The 14,231-nt window shown below is 37.2% G+C and overlaps 4 protein-coding genes across 6 annotated transcripts; 2 read left to right on the forward strand and 2 right to left on the reverse strand.

Annotated features, from left to right (window-relative positions):
• The first annotated feature begins 269 nt into the window (after window positions 1-269).
• On the forward strand, window positions 270-4,613 carry LOC107912337 (probable protein disulfide-isomerase A6). Of its 2 annotated transcripts, none has more exons than XM_016840461.2 (11): window positions 270-636; window positions 1,042-1,126; window positions 1,331-1,428; window positions 1,558-1,613; window positions 1,738-1,855; window positions 2,069-2,096; window positions 2,187-2,278; window positions 2,367-2,523; window positions 2,620-2,741; window positions 2,870-2,969; window positions 3,190-4,613. In XM_016840461.2, the coding sequence occupies exons 1-11, from the start codon at window positions 488-490 to the stop codon at window positions 3,253-3,255; spliced, it is 1,071 nt and encodes a 356-aa protein (XP_016695950.1). In that variant the 5' UTR covers window positions 270-487; the 3' UTR covers window positions 3,256-4,613. The 2 variants fall into 2 exon arrangements, 1 of the variants encoding a protein (XP_016695950.1); XR_001688131.2 differs by having other exon boundaries at window positions 277-636; window positions 2,607-2,741.
• LOC107912338 (uncharacterized) lies at window positions 3,585-6,528 on the reverse strand. 2 transcript variants are annotated; one of them, XM_016840463.2, is made up of 3 exons: window positions 5,437-6,528; window positions 5,101-5,198; window positions 3,585-4,442 (listed from the first exon to the last, which is right to left on the reverse strand). In XM_016840463.2, the coding sequence occupies exons 1-3, from the start codon at window positions 5,506-5,508 to the stop codon at window positions 3,878-3,880; spliced, it is 735 nt and encodes a 244-aa protein (XP_016695952.1). In that variant the 5' UTR covers window positions 5,509-6,528; the 3' UTR covers window positions 3,585-3,877. The 2 variants fall into 2 exon arrangements, with proteins under 2 accessions (XP_016695952.1, XP_016695951.1); XM_016840462.2 differs by having other exon boundaries at window positions 5,432-5,592.
• Window positions 6,529-7,808: 1,280 nt separating this feature from the next.
• On the reverse strand, window positions 7,809-9,243 carry LOC107912336 (uncharacterized). The gene has a single exon (XM_016840460.2). The coding sequence runs from the start codon at window positions 9,241-9,243 to the stop codon at window positions 8,080-8,082; it is 1,164 nt and encodes a 387-aa protein (XP_016695949.1). The 3' UTR covers window positions 7,809-8,079.
• Window positions 9,244-10,617: 1,374 nt separating this feature from the next.
• On the forward strand, window positions 10,618-13,408 carry LOC107912339 (phosphoribosylformylglycinamidine cyclo-ligase, chloroplastic/mitochondrial). The gene is made up of 8 exons (XM_016840464.2): window positions 10,618-11,041; window positions 11,446-11,540; window positions 11,619-11,720; window positions 11,821-11,880; window positions 12,281-12,453; window positions 12,538-12,640; window positions 12,730-12,888; window positions 13,057-13,408. Exons 1-8 carry the CDS (start codon window positions 10,702-10,704, stop codon window positions 13,225-13,227), a joined length of 1,203 nt encoding a protein of 400 aa, XP_016695953.2. The 5' UTR covers window positions 10,618-10,701; the 3' UTR covers window positions 13,228-13,408.
• The last annotated feature ends 823 nt before the right edge of the window (window positions 13,409-14,231 follow it).

The raw sequence follows: 14,231 nt of genomic DNA on the forward strand, positions 1-14,231 counted from the left end.
TATAACTTAAAAGTACTGAACTGTTCATGGACAATCCACGTTTGGCTTATTGGGATACGGCGGTCCTTAATTAAAAATAATAAGAAAAAGCCAGAACTATGGGCCGAGCTATCACGGTATGCCATTTCGCCGGAAACTAATTACCGTGCGTTTGCTTGACCAAAGAGGTAGAGGCCAGAGGCATGCTATCCGCTACGCAGCATGATACAAAAATGTACCAGCATACTACTGATAATGATTTTCACCAAAAGAAATTATGTCGTGTAGTTTAACGTTCTATCTGATATGCGCGCCACCATCCATTTCAAAAGTCCAAAGCTACGAGCAAGGAAAAATCAGCAAGCTAAAATTAATTTATCCAAAAAAATCAGATTTTTTTATAATAAAAAGTAAAAATCAAATGAAATTTTTTAAGCCTGGGAAAATTATAAATATCGAAAATCGGAGAGAGTGAAAAGGGAGGAAGCTATAAACAGTAGGGTAAAAAATGAAGTTTCAGGTCTGGTTAGCCTTGGGAATCTTGGCATTCTTGTTGGCCTCAGCCTGGGCAGACGATGTCCTCGTGCTAACCGAAGAAAACTTTGAGAAGGAAGTCGGTCAAGACAGAGGGGCTCTCGTCGAGTTCTATGCTCCTTGGTAACAATTTTTGAATCCCGCATTTCTGATCTCCTGTATTTTAATTAGATTACACTATATCCTCATTAATCGATCGTCGGATCTACGCTCAGCAATTTGAAATGAGAATATCGATGACTTTCTCTTATCGTTTTCTCTTTGTTTCTCTGACTTGTTTATTAGGATCACACTCTCTACATTATTGTACTGCTAGATATGTTCCTTTCTAGGCACTTTCTTACCCTTAATCTCAAAAGTTAAAATTTCGTTTATGTTTCTTTAAAGAAACATTTTTTCTGTGTTCTCACTTTAGGCTGCAGATTTAGAATTATCTTTTTTTCTTTAACCATGGCAAAAAAAATATAAATAAATAAAACTAAGGTCCAGGTAGTTATATTTCAACATTGTGGGTTTTTTGGTCCACAGGTGCGGACACAGTCAGAAGCTAGCTCCTGAGTATGAGAAGCTTGAGGCGAGTTTTAAGAAGGCTAAATCAGTCTTGATTGGAAAGGTTAGTGGTTCATAATTGCACAACTTTGGTTGTGAGTGCATGAACTATTATTACAGCTCAGGGCCTGTATTTGTACTTCTTGTTTCAAATTCCATTGTATTCTTTCTGAATTCTGATATTTCCTCATGATGCTTTTTTTGTCCTTGGCTATTGCTATTGTTTGTTTTTAAAAGAATTTATTTTCTTTTGTTAATTTGGATGTAGGTAGACTGTGATGAGCATAAGAGTGTATGCGGCAAATATGGTGTTGAAGGCTACCCAACTATAAAGTGGTTTCCTAAGGGCTCTTTGGATCCTAAACAGTGAGTTTAATTTTAACTTGTGGAAACAGAGAGCGGAAAGTTTTGGTCTTGTTTTCTGTTAACTTTTTTTATTGGTATCTAAATTTTATTTAAAACATGACTTTGGTGCATCAAATTGGTTTTATCTAGGTATGAAGGACCTCGTACAGCAGAGTCTCTTGCTGAATTTGTGAACACTGAAGGAGGTACATATTTGTCTTTTCCTTCATAGAAATTTCTAATTGCTTGGTGTAGGAAATTCTATTTTGAGGTGAACTTGCTGAATGTAAACCCAGAAGGAGTTTCCTAAGTTCATGTATTGTTTTACAGGAACGAATGTGAAGATAGCCACTTTGCCATCCAATGTTGTAGTTCTAAATGCTGATAATTTTGACGAGGTTGTTCTTGATGAGACCAAAAATATGTTTGTTGAGTTTTATGGACCCTGGTAAGCATGTACTCTTCTTTCATTTTGTGGCCAATATTTCCATTTCCAACTATAGCAAAGGCTAGGAGCTTTTCATCTGTTCTTGATCCCACATATTTTACTGTTCAACACATCATGACATCGACATTTGTAGCAAGTTTTGCTGTTGGTATTCTTTTGCTTTCATTTTCCTACAGAATGTGTTTACCATGTTGTTGGTTGGTTTTCTGCCAGGTGTGGCTACTGCAAAAACCTTGCTCCTGTAAGCATCTATATTGTTGTTTTAATCAAGTAGGCATAATAATTTTGGTAGAAATACTGATCGCCATTCTAACTCTTTGTGTTTCGACAGACCTATGAAAAGGTAGCAACGGCATTTAAAATGGAAGAAGATGTAGTGATAGCTAATATAGATACTGACAAGTACAAGGATCTAGCTGAGAAGTAAGCTTAAATTTAATCAATAAGCAGAGTTTTGTTTACAGTTGGGGAATGTGTCAATGGATTTTAAGGGCTTTGCTTTTAAGCGTAGGTATGGAGTAAGTGGGTATCCAACATTGAAATTCTTTCCAAAAGGCAACAAAGCTGGTGAAGACTATGACGGTGGTCAGAGTTTAGATGAATTTGTTGCTTTCATCAATGTGCAGTGTGGCACCAATCGTGATGCGAAAGGACAACTAACTTCAAAGGTTAGTGGCTCATAGTATAAAAGATATACCGAGTTTGTCATATACCAATACTCCTATAACAGATTAATTGTTCTCCTTTTAAGTTTTTTTGCAAAGGCTGGTATCTTGTCAAGTTTGGATGCATTGGGGAAGCAGTTTGTGGCTGCTAGCATTGATGAGAGGAAAACAGTCTTCTCTAAGATTAAAGAAGTTGAGAAGCTTAAGGGCTCCTCTGCGAGGTATTCAATTAATTTCTCAATGTTCAGCTCCGGAAAAGAACTTGTTGTCAATCCCTTGTTCGATGTTTTTGTTTGAGTCAAAGTATTATACTTCTATGTGTAACGCTGGTTATGCTGTGTGTTGTCAGTTATGGAAAGATATACTTGAAAGCTGCTAAAAGCTATTTGGAGAAAGGTGCTGATTATCCCAAGAAGGAAATTGAGCGGCTGCAGCGCATTCTTGACAAGGTAAGAATTACTGTTGAAATACTAAGTAAATTTTAGGTTTAAAGATTACAATTAAAGTACTGCATCACTACAATGAAATTATGTTCCTTACGGTTGAAATTCTACAATGTTGTGAACTAATGTTGATGATGCTCACTTCATCAATAAACCATACTTTCCACTATGAGCATCTGTTATTTAAGGGAGTATATCCTTGGTTTTTTTTTTTTTTTTGGTGCAGTCAATAAGCCCAGCAAAAGCCGATGAATTGACGCTCAAGAAGAATATCCTTTCAACATTTGCTTGAACTTCATATGTCATTGCGCTTATTACGCTTGTGTAATGCAGTGCACCGTTGGGGTTAATTTTCCACGTTTTTGAGGATTGATCCTGGTATTTCACCTCTAATTTTGAATCTTGAGGGATCTTCCAGCCACAAATCACTTGGCTTTTCATTTGGATTAAGAACATACGGCTGTGGTAGGAAAGAACTACTTCTACCTATGATAGAATTCTTTTACTTTTTACATTATAACAGTTTCTGAGGGTTTTTTTTTTTGGCTCAATACTTGTACCTCATTTTTATTCAATAAAAAGCAATGTATGCAGGCCTCAGTTCAAATCTGAAGAAGCTGCTTGGCTGGGAATCAAATGATATTTATGAAATAAATTTTGGAGATGTTGAAACTGAGGTTTTTACAACAAGAATTCTAATTTACAACGGGGACGTTGCTCCGATAACAGGAACAGTGCAAAAAAAGACGAAGAAGTCAAGAATATTCAATTTCTTCAAGGATCCAGAAAAGTATTGCTCCGCGCTTCACTTTTGCAAAATCAATTACCTGCTCCAACAATGGGTCAATTCTACGGAGAAGGTAAGTTCAAAATGATGTTGAAGGCGGGTTTTATCAGTCATTTCCCAAAACCATCTAAGCCCTGGATTCATCCCCTTTCAAATCCATATTTGACACACCACAAGATTTCTCTCGACTAAATTCAGGCTCTGAGATACTCGTTGAGGAACACTCTTCAGTCTGATATTCACTGTCACCGATTAAGGACTTCACAAATGAGCATGGCCGTTCCTCAGCTTCAATACTGAGCGAATTCTCTTGGCCTAAACCAAATTGCAATTCTAAAGATGATGAACCAGCTGGCTGTGTTTTCATATGTACAGACCGCATGAGTGCTGCTCTGCGTAAGTCAGCAGAGTGGCAAATGTCACTTGGTGAGGATGGAAATTGACCCTCTGTATCTGAGCCTCTTTTGCGAGGCTGTGAACAAGTAACAGCACTGACATTTCCAGGTAAAGAATATGAACTGGTTGAAGGAGTGGAGTAGAAAGCATTCAGTGGTCTTTGATATCTATATGGTGAAACAGGACTGGTAGGCAGCCTATCAGAATGCGGGAAGCAAGTGTTCATTGCTGTTTCAGAGAATCTCGAGTCATCTGAATCTTCCGACATTGGTGAATATTGGCATGGCATTTCATCCCTAGAAACAATAATCAGGACGAGTTTTCAAAAATGCAAAAGCTTAATCATGTTGACAAGAGAATCCTAGGAATCATTATCATACAGATGAAGCAAGTCAAACGCAGACAAGACATAATGTTATGTTCCAAAATTAACATCTGCACGTGCTAATGCCATACTGCTTCTACAACTTCATCTCTTATTAATTCCTTTAATTCAATATGATACAAGTGTGAATAAAACCCAAGAGCATTTGAAAAATAATCACACTCCAGCAAACCTACATCAAAGTGCTTAAACCTCTATGCAAATACAATCCATCTTGATCACATAAAAACTGAAAGACAAGACCTCAGGATGCAATCCAGTCGCAGGCTACAATTCAATATTTCGTCCTAATGGGAGGAAAATATTTGATAGATTACCACAAAGCCGAGCATTGCTATCTTCAAGTCATCGACTATGCCAAACATTGAAAAGTATGTATACCAAGTCAATAGTTATAAGATTGATCAATTAATAGCTCAATTCCAAGAGCGAATCATAACATGGAAAACCCCAGTAGTCCCTTCAATCTTTCCTATTTCAGGATTGGTTTGTAATAGAAAATGTTCGAAAATCAAAACCATAGAAACTAGATATACTTGGGTTGAATAAAGCTTGAGAGAACAAATAACCTGGGATAGAACATGCCTTCAGACCTAGCAGGAGATTCTAGGAGATATTCAGGAAGTGGGTCCCCAACAGTTAATCCATTCAAACTAGACGCCATTATCTGCAAACAAAGACTTTTAATTTATCAATAATTGAAACCCTTCAATGCAAATGTCTTAAACAAACAAATGCCTTGCGTAGATAACCTAGAAAAACAAATTTAGAAAATTCAACTTTTTACCCTTGGATTGACTAATAGGATACAAATTAAATAAAGATTAAAAGTTAGAAAATTTGATAATTTTGTGTATTCAAAAACAAGTGAAATAAGTAATTAAAGAAATAAGAAAAAACCTCACTGAGGTAACGCTTGTGAGAACGGAGATTGTCGAGATAAACCTCATCTTCGGGGTCTCTGCCTCGTTTCCCATTTGGGGATGGCGTCGACGATGATGTTGATTCAGGACCCATCATGGGCTCTAATTTTTTGTTTCTTCTGGATTATAATTCAATTAGAGATTTGGGATAGGGACATTGAAGGAGAAGAAAGTAAAATAATTTGGCTGGGAGATACTGAGACACAGGAGGCCAGGGAAATCGGAGATATAGTATACTGTTTCGCTGGTGTAGGATAGACGGGTTATATCATTTTACACGTGTGGAGTAAAATGTAATGAAAAGGTTAATGCAAAGCGTCGTGCCTCGTATCTATTTAAACATTAATTTGGTTTTAAGATAATAAGCCAAAATTTGATTGTTGATTTCATAAATTAATTTTATTCATTTGTGTACTGTCACTTATCTTTCATTAAAAGAAAAGTTGAATAAAACAAGAAAAAGACTTTAGGTTTTACGTAATATAATTGAAAGAAAGATGTATTAGAGGTTGGAGAGGTAAGAGTCGCTATATTAGCTAAAAATAAAATGACAATAGTGTGAAAACAAAGGGGGAAAATGATCCTTCACATCAACAAAGCACTGAAAAGAAAAATCCAAAGCCAAAAATCATCGTCCCACTCCAATGTAGCATTTAAGACAAGCGACATGTCAACCTCAACAAGATGCCGACGACAATGGATGACTATATATATAAAGCAAGGCAGATTAAATAATGCAAACTCTCAACATCACAAACAATAGAAAAGAAAATAAGTAAATGAATGAATGAATGATCTGACAGAAGAAAAGCTCATCTTGGGTATTAAGTGTTACCGCATCTGTCTTCATTTATTTGAAGAAATCCACCAAATTGTTTACCATCGCATACGTAACATGGTGATGACAACGTTTTGTATGCTACTTCAATGTAATTTTGGTGTGAACTTTATCAACGAAAAAGAAAAAAGGATCTGGGCCTGGATGCGGGCTGTGAAACCCAAATTTAGAGTTAGTGGTAGCATTAACTTAACTAACATAACTGTAGTGAGAAGTAAATGAGAAGAAATCAAACCGGCGTACAAAGTAAATGAAGAAGTAGTATATAATATTCCATGGACATAGGGAATATAAAAAGGCAAAGGGTAAACCAAAATTGATGTTTGGATGCATTTAGCTGTAGGAATCTGTGTAGTGTGGGTCCACAGTCGGCGCAATTGGCGAAAAATATCTGACGCAAAACTGCACAGCCATGAGGTAGGGCAGAACCCCCAAACTTAACCTCAAGAGATGCTTAATTAGATAAATGCAGCATTTGCCAACACTAATTTGAAGTATAGCATAAACCCAGATTTCAAGAGCCTAGGACCATGATTCATCCTTTGTTTAGTGTCAGATTAACTTGAGCTGGGACCCCTATTTAGATTCCTTCAGATTATGAGGTCTTTTCAATCTTCATACACCATCATCTTGTGGTGCATTGGACGCGTCTTCAGTGGTTCATAAATTTTAATTATTTTCACCACTCGGATGAAATCTTACCCTAAATTAAAAAGAAACAAGCATTATCTTGATGTCAGTGCCCATGTGCGTATCATAAAAAATGAGGCACTTTCAATAACCCCAAAATGCGTATATAAATCCATCCACACAAATCCAACTTTGATATACCACAGAAGGAAAATCTGGTCCCAATTAAGTTTAAAGATTAAAGCCCCAGCAGGCAACCCCCGTCCCAATCAAATGCAATCCAAGGGCACGGAATATGGATGAGAAATGAGAAACGCCCAAAGGGGATCACATACAAAGTCTTTCAAAGGCAGGTGTGGGTCATTTCTTTAATACCTAACTTTGTTAAAACACAAGGTCTCCCCCATGTGGGTCTAATCAAAGTTTATGCCCAAGATAACAACAAATGCTTACAGCTCAACTAACAAGAAGAACATAATCCATGTGGGTCAGCTAATTTCGAGACTCCCAATCTCATAAACGTGGCAGACATTAGCTACCCTCCCACACAATCCCCTTCTCTATCGTACACTACTTAACAATGGACAATGGCCTTTCACATTTTCCATAAAAAGTTAAAAGCAACCTGAAAGATCACAGCTTTGGAAAGGAGTGAACGGTGGTGATCAATAAAACAAAAACTGGTCCATAGTGAATACCCCCACACCAGATCATTAACTTACGTAAGAATCCACGCAAAGAAGACAACAGATCTTTACATGTCGACATGGTTCTACGGTGATTCCAGATCATGAAAACAGAGTCTCATGCAGTAGTCTCAGATAAATGTCTAAAACTGTAAAACAAATATGCACCACAATGCAACCTCCTCCCATATAAAACTCTGTTTTACTACTACAACAATGGATTAATACCTTTAAAAAAAACCGTAAATCACAACAAAAAGCAGGCAGCTGAAGAAGCTTTAACTTAGGATTAAAACATAATATAAGCTTCTTTTGTACTGGTAGTCAAGAGAGGCAAATAAGCTAAGCTACCTTAAACTTAGGATTAAAATACATAAAACAGTATTTTATACGATGTTAATATCCTTAAAATCCAGAAGAAACTATACATAAAAAAAGGACCCTGCTTTCAAGTGCACCGTTCTCCGTTAACTACCTGTATGAGACTGGATTCAAACTTCTGGCGAGTCCGTTAAGTGCACCGTAACTTTTCGAGCTGAAGCTTAAGCAACCAAATAATCCTTGTCTGTAAGGCAAGTAAGTCCTCTTCTTCATTTCCTCAGCTTGAGCCCTGTTTGTGGTGTAGTGCAACTCGTGCGGCGACGGAGGAATTCGTCGTTCTGCCACCCCATTGGCTGGCTTCCCGGAACTCACTTTCTTACCAGCTCCTTGTTTGTTTTCCTTTTGCTTACGTTTCAAAGGGGGTGGCTTTTCATGTTCCATTTGAATCTTTTTCTCTTTTGATGATGAAAATGAAATGGAAGTCCAAAACTTTTCCTTTCCATTTCCCCTCCCTTCACTTTTACTCCTATACAAAAGATCTTTCAGGAATATCCATTTCTTGGAGTTTCTGCCCGAAGATGAAGATCGTGAAGAAGACGCAGAAGAGGACGGCGTCGTTTCCTTTGAAACGTCGGTTTCTTTCAACCCTTCCAATATCAGCTTACTAACTTCTTTTCGCTCTTCTCTTATGCACTCTTCTTCCTCTTCTTCCCATTGGAACTCCGGGTTTCGAAGGGGTGATAAAGATCTCGCCTTTCTGTGAAGAGATCTGCTTCGCAGTTTAAGATCCCTTCCTCGTGAAGCTTCCGGCTTGTTTAAAGCGTCGTCGTCTTCCTCGACGTCTAGATCTAATAAAGGAGCTAGATTCTGAGGTCTTTGCAAGTGAGAAGAGAGCTTCATGGGCCTGATCTGGCCGTTCAAGAACAACTCGTCCGCCGAACTCATTGATCCAACGGTTACAGACCCATTGCTAGAGAAGCGAGACGAGAACTCGAACTCGAAAGACGAAGCATCTGATTGTCCCAATATCGCCAAGGACTCTGACTTAAGATGATACGTCGGGGAAGGAGATGAAGACAGAATGAAGTGCATGGGACTAGCCGGCGCGCTAAAGAAGTATCCCGAGGTGGGACCACGGCCAGGGCTCGATGGTGCACTAACGTAGGGAGTGGAGCAGGTTGAATCGAAGGCTTCACTGAAACGCGGCGTTTCAGTGCAGTCGCCATCATTGTAAGAAGCAGAAGACGAGAGGTGAGTTGCAGTTCGGGTTTCAGGACTAGCAATATTATTGTCGGGGTTTCTAACTAAAACCATTTTGAGTAAAGAAAAAGCGTTAGATAAGATTTAGAAGTGAGGGCAGCCGGTGGAGTAGCTTGCGGGGCACGTAATAATGGAGCAGGCAGTGCGCAGGGAGCGAGGAGAAGGTTGCTCTTTTAGAGAGATCAGTGTGTAGCAACAATAATCTAAGTATTTGGGTTTTTTTTTGTGTGTGTTTTTATAGTGTAAGTTAGCTTGTCTTGTTTTAGACATATATCATGTTTGGATTGAATTACCGGTTTACCCCACTACTCAACGTTCTTCATTTTGGATACATACCTCATAGATTAAAAATGATTACACAACATAGAATTGAATATGTTGTTGGGGTGAAGAACTCAAATTTTGTTTAGCCCAATTCTGCTCTTACACCTGTAATTTGTATTTTAATTTGATTAATTTTAATTTTTGTATTAATTAAATTCATTTAATTAAATTATATCATTAGTCTTGTATTGTGTATAAAGTTATAAATTTAGTCTACGTTTACAAATTGAATATTTTTAGTGGCTATATTTTCTGAATTTTAAAATTTTTGTTTTGATACAAACAATAAACATTAAATCTATTAATAACAAACAGACATAATATTACACATATGACAATGTGTTTAACACAACTTAATGAATTTGATAATTACCATCTGATTATGATTAAAATTTTTAAATTCTAAAAATATAAAGATTGAAAATGACAAAATTAAAGTAGGAAGTTTTGTTCATGAATATAAGTAAAATGGTTGATGAGTAAATAAATTAAACATGCTTTGTTAAATAAAGAAGGTTATTGAGAACGTAATTCTGGGACATGGATATATAAAGAAGGGTGAAAAGGGAAATGGAGGGAAAAGAAAGGGATAAATAGTGAAAAAGAGGACTTGGTTGTCGGGTGATAACATGCGATGTCATGAGTGAGCAGATGAAAGAGAAATAGAGAACTCATACAAAACGTGGCGGCACGTGCATCGGCTTCGACTTCCCATACATTGTTCACTCGCTTCTTCTTATCCTTTTGGTAATAATAATATATAAATGATTTTACCTTCCCCATGCTATGATTCCGTGCTTAGTGCATACCTTTGATGTTAAGCAGGGCAGTTTTCACAGTCACTGTCTTGTCTTCAACCTGACTTCCCATCTGTTTTTCTGCTACTAGTTTTTGTTCTTTATGGCCCAACTAACAACTCCCTTCCCTTCTGCTATTTCACAACGGAAAGTGGACGGCCCAACAATTAAGTTAAGCCATTTTGGACTCTCTTACTAATCGAATATTGGGCCTAAAAAACAGATCTTTTTTATTCCGGAAAATAATAGCCCAAGGATAGCCTCTACCCAGCAAATACAAATTAAAAGCCTTAGCCCTAAAACCCTCGTTCCCTGTCAGTCTATTGCAGCATTTGTGTGAAATACTACTCCTACGCCACTTTCAGCTTTTGATTCTCTTCCATCCTTTGCCATGACCAACACTGTGGCAGCTGCAAACGCCGAAATATCTCGCTACGTTGCGGCCTCTTCCAGACTCATCTTCGATGAACCCACAATTGCTACTCAACCTCCTTTGGTAATAAGACCCTACCGCTTGTTCTCCCAAAGGTTTCCGCTTCTTTCTTTATCCCTGCTAGAAAGGAATAGCATCTCTAGTAGCCGCTTGCGTTCCTTGCCAAATGACTCTGATGCGTCTGGTGGCCTAACTTATAAGGATGCTGGTGTCGACATTGATGCGGGGTCTGAGCTCGTTAGAAGAATCGCTAAGATGGCACCTGGTATTGGTGGTTTTGGCGGCCTCTACCCCCTCGGTAATATTTTCATGAACGAGGAAATTTAAAATTTTTAAAGCACCGTATGAATACCTTTCTTATTCGGTGAAAACAGGAAATTGTTAAGCCTATCCGTTCGGTGGTTTTCCCTCTTGCCGTCCCAATATCAAGTATTACGAATTTTTGTAACTTCTTATGGTTTTGTCAGGTTATGGATGAAGGAGCTTAAACTAATTCTTAAGAAACTCATAATGTCAAACAAACTGTCAAGCACCTAAATTGAATTCTATTCACCCTGTATTTTTTGGTCGTTATTTAAAAAATACAAATTGCTAGTACTACTATTAAATGCTTATAAAAAGTTGTCTTCATTTCTTGTTCATTTGGAAAAATGTGGGCTTGGTTTGTTGAAATAATGGATAAACTTTTGGTTGGATGAACAGGCGATTCTTTCCTTGTTGCTGGTACTGATGGTGTGGGAACAAAGCTCAAGCTAGCATTTGAGACTGGAATCCACGAAACTATTGGGATTGATCTTGTAAACTTGGAGCAACCCTTGTTAATATGCATTTTCTCTATAAATTAATATTTTCGTCCTAATAAACTTATACTTCAGGTTGCAATGAGTGTCAATGACATTGTTACTTCTGGAGCAAAGCCATTGTTCTTCCTTGATTATTTTGCAACGAGTCACCTTGATGTTGACCTTGCTGAAAAGGTTCAATTTGTTTTTGTGTACTTCTGTTGGTCGGAATGTGAATAAATCTCTGTGGTTAACTGTTATAGTGATGTTCATTTTCTATTTTTTCGTTCTTCAGGTTATAAAGGGCATCGTAGATGGTTGTCAACAATCTGACTGTGCTCTGTTGGGTGGAGAGGTACATGATTTAATTTTTAATTCATTTAATATGTGGGTTGGTATGATTTCCTCTTGAAATTTGATAATTTATAGGTTCATGGAATGAATAATGAGAATTTTGATATGAAGAACTGTTATTGGCCTTGTAATTACAAATGTTGGTAACATTAAACAGACATTTAAAGCTGTTACTTTATATCAAGTTGACAATGGTGTGAATAGTGCTCATGGTAGTTGATTTTCTTAACCCTACTCGTGTTATTATTACTATTAAATAATTTGCTTTGAGTTGATCATATCTGCTAAATGCATTTTTGCTCTGTGGTGTTGAAGCCCTTTCAAGTCTTTTATATGGTTAGAATTGCTATAAAAAATTTAAATATCCTAGATCAACTCAATAGATTTTACATGCCTTTCAGACTGCAGAGATGCCTGATTTTTATGCCAACGGTGAGTACGATCTTAGTGGCTTTGCAGTAGGCATTGTTAAAAAGGATTCAGTTATTGATGGGAAAAACATTGTGGCTGGAGATGTACTGATTGGCCTACCTTCAAGTGGAGTCCATTCAAATGGTTTCTCTCTTGTTAGAAGGTTAGCAGCCATTGTAAAGGAATGTCCTATCTGTACTTGTTTCTTTTCATGAAATCCTATTGATGTACATAAAATCTTTTGCAGGGTTTTGGCTCATAGTGGCCTTTCTTTAAAGGATCAACTCCCTGGTGCTGCAGTTACATTAGGAGAAGCATTGATGGCGCCAACTGTTATATATGTTAAGCAGGTTATAGTCAAACCTCTGTTTGACATTATGAGTTTCTTCTCATATTTTCGTGCAGAATATGCAAGTTAAAATCTCCTTTCCATTTCCAGGTGTTAGATATAATTGGAAAGGGAGGAGTGAAGGGGATAGCACACATCACAGGGGGTGGTTTTACTGACAATATACCTCGAGTGTTTCCAGAAGGCCTTGGTGCTGTCATCTATAAGGATTCTTGGAATGTGCCGGCTGTGTTCAAATGGATACAGCAGGTAGAAAGTCCTTCCATACATAAATATTGAATTGCTTTCCTTGTTTTTATATTTCTAGTTGGAAACACAATGTTTTAGGTTTGCATGTCGTGGTCTGTTTTAGTTTTTCTCAATCACCTTAAACTGGTTAAATGGTATTTTTTAAATTTTGATTTGATACGGATTTAGGCTGGAAAAATTGAGGATGCTGAGATGAGTCGGACGTTCAACATGGGCATTGGCATGGTTCTCGTCGTGAGTAAGGAAGCATCTCAAAGAATACTTGAAGATGCAAATGGTGCATACACAGCCTACCGCATCGGTGAAGTTGTGAATGGAGAAGGAGTGAGCTATCACTAGCAGAAATGTAGCTTTGACATTTATTCCTGTCTTTAATTGGTATAAGATTTGCATTTGTAGCTTTTCTGTTGCCCCATACAACAACTTGGTCAATGTTAGTCCCTATACATTAGTGGTAAAATGAGAGTTTGGGTAGCCAGGATTTTTTAACTCATAATAAGACTCAATTTAGGTTTGCTCAGCAGGCTTTCCGAAAGTTCTCACAATGTTGTAAATGAGTGTGCAATAGCAGGTCGGCCTTCTAAAGGTTCTCCTTACTAATTTGGGCATTTGATTTCATGATTCACTTGAATCGCTATCGGTTAAATTTTCAACTAAAAATATATAGTTTTAATTGAATACATTATTTTTCATTAAACTTGGGAATCCTTTTGGGGTGAGGGTTTATACGGCTTAGGTTTCTTGTCGTGTTGTTTTAATCGCTGCTCTTGCGCATCATCGTTCACGTTCACATCATAATATTAGTGGAAACAAGAAATAGCACATTTTGGGGTCCCAAATACGAACTCTGGCTGCCGATTAACACTAATTTCGGCATTAAGCAGAATAAGAAAAGCAAAGAAGTAACGGTGAGAAAGAAAAGGGAAATTAACAATTTAAGCATCAGCTTCTCGAGTTACATGTGCCGCTACCATTTGTCGCAAAAGGCATCTATCATTATGAAGCATCCCCTAAGAGGGTTCTTCCATTAATTGATTAAAGTGTCTATTTAGTTGGAATCCTTTGTAGATAAGATCCACTTAATTTTTATTTACCATGATGTACTCCACTGGGATTTCATCTCTATTTAAATTTTATTTAAATGGTCATAACTTTCTTTGTCAATGGATTTTTTTTTGTTTTTTTATCAACAACTACTTTTTCTAAATCATAAACTTAATAGAATTTTGGATGATGTTACAAATAATTACGTGATTGCATGACAATTTAGATTAATCAACATTTTAATAATGAAAATAATAGTTACAAATACAATTAATTAACTATTAGATTCGATTACTAAT

This window comes from Gossypium hirsutum, chromosome D11, assembly GCF_007990345.1.
Source record: "Gossypium hirsutum isolate 1008001.06 chromosome D11, Gossypium_hirsutum_v2.1, whole genome shotgun sequence".
Classification (NCBI taxonomy): Eukaryota; Viridiplantae; Streptophyta; class Magnoliopsida; order Malvales; family Malvaceae; genus Gossypium; species Gossypium hirsutum.

Coding starts and splice junctions, on each gene's coding strand:
- LOC107912337 (XM_016840461.2), top strand. CDS start 488: ATGAAGTTTCAGGTCTGGTTAGCCTTGGGAATCTTGGCATTCTTGTTG. Junction 1,429..1,557: donor GGCTCTTTGGATCCTAAACA/GTGAGTTTAATT, acceptor GGTTTTATCTAG/GTATGAAGGACCTCGTACAG. Junction 2,524..2,619: donor AAGGACAACTAACTTCAAAG/GTTAGTGGCTCA, acceptor TTTTTTGCAAAG/GCTGGTATCTTGTCAAGTTT.
- LOC107912338 (XM_016840462.2), bottom strand. CDS start 5,551: ATGATGGGTCCTGAATCAACATCATCGTCGACGCCATCCCCAAATGGG. Junction 5,199..5,431: donor ACAAGCGTTACCTCAGTGAG/GTTTTTTCTTAT, acceptor CTTTGTTTGCAG/ATAATGGCGTCTAGTTTGAA. Junction 4,443..5,100: donor GAAGGCATGTTCTATCCCAG/GTTATTTGTTCT, acceptor TATTGTTTCTAG/GGATGAAATGCCATGCCAAT.
- LOC107912336 (XM_016840460.2), bottom strand. CDS start 9,243: ATGGTTTTAGTTAGAAACCCCGACAATAATATTGCTAGTCCTGAAACC.
- LOC107912339 (XM_016840464.2), top strand. CDS start 10,702: ATGACCAACACTGTGGCAGCTGCAAACGCCGAAATATCTCGCTACGTT. Junction 11,042..11,445: donor TGGCGGCCTCTACCCCCTCG/GTAATATTTTCA, acceptor TTGGATGAACAG/GCGATTCTTTCCTTGTTGCT. Junction 11,541..11,618: donor AAACTATTGGGATTGATCTT/GTAAACTTGGAG, acceptor CTTATACTTCAG/GTTGCAATGAGTGTCAATGA.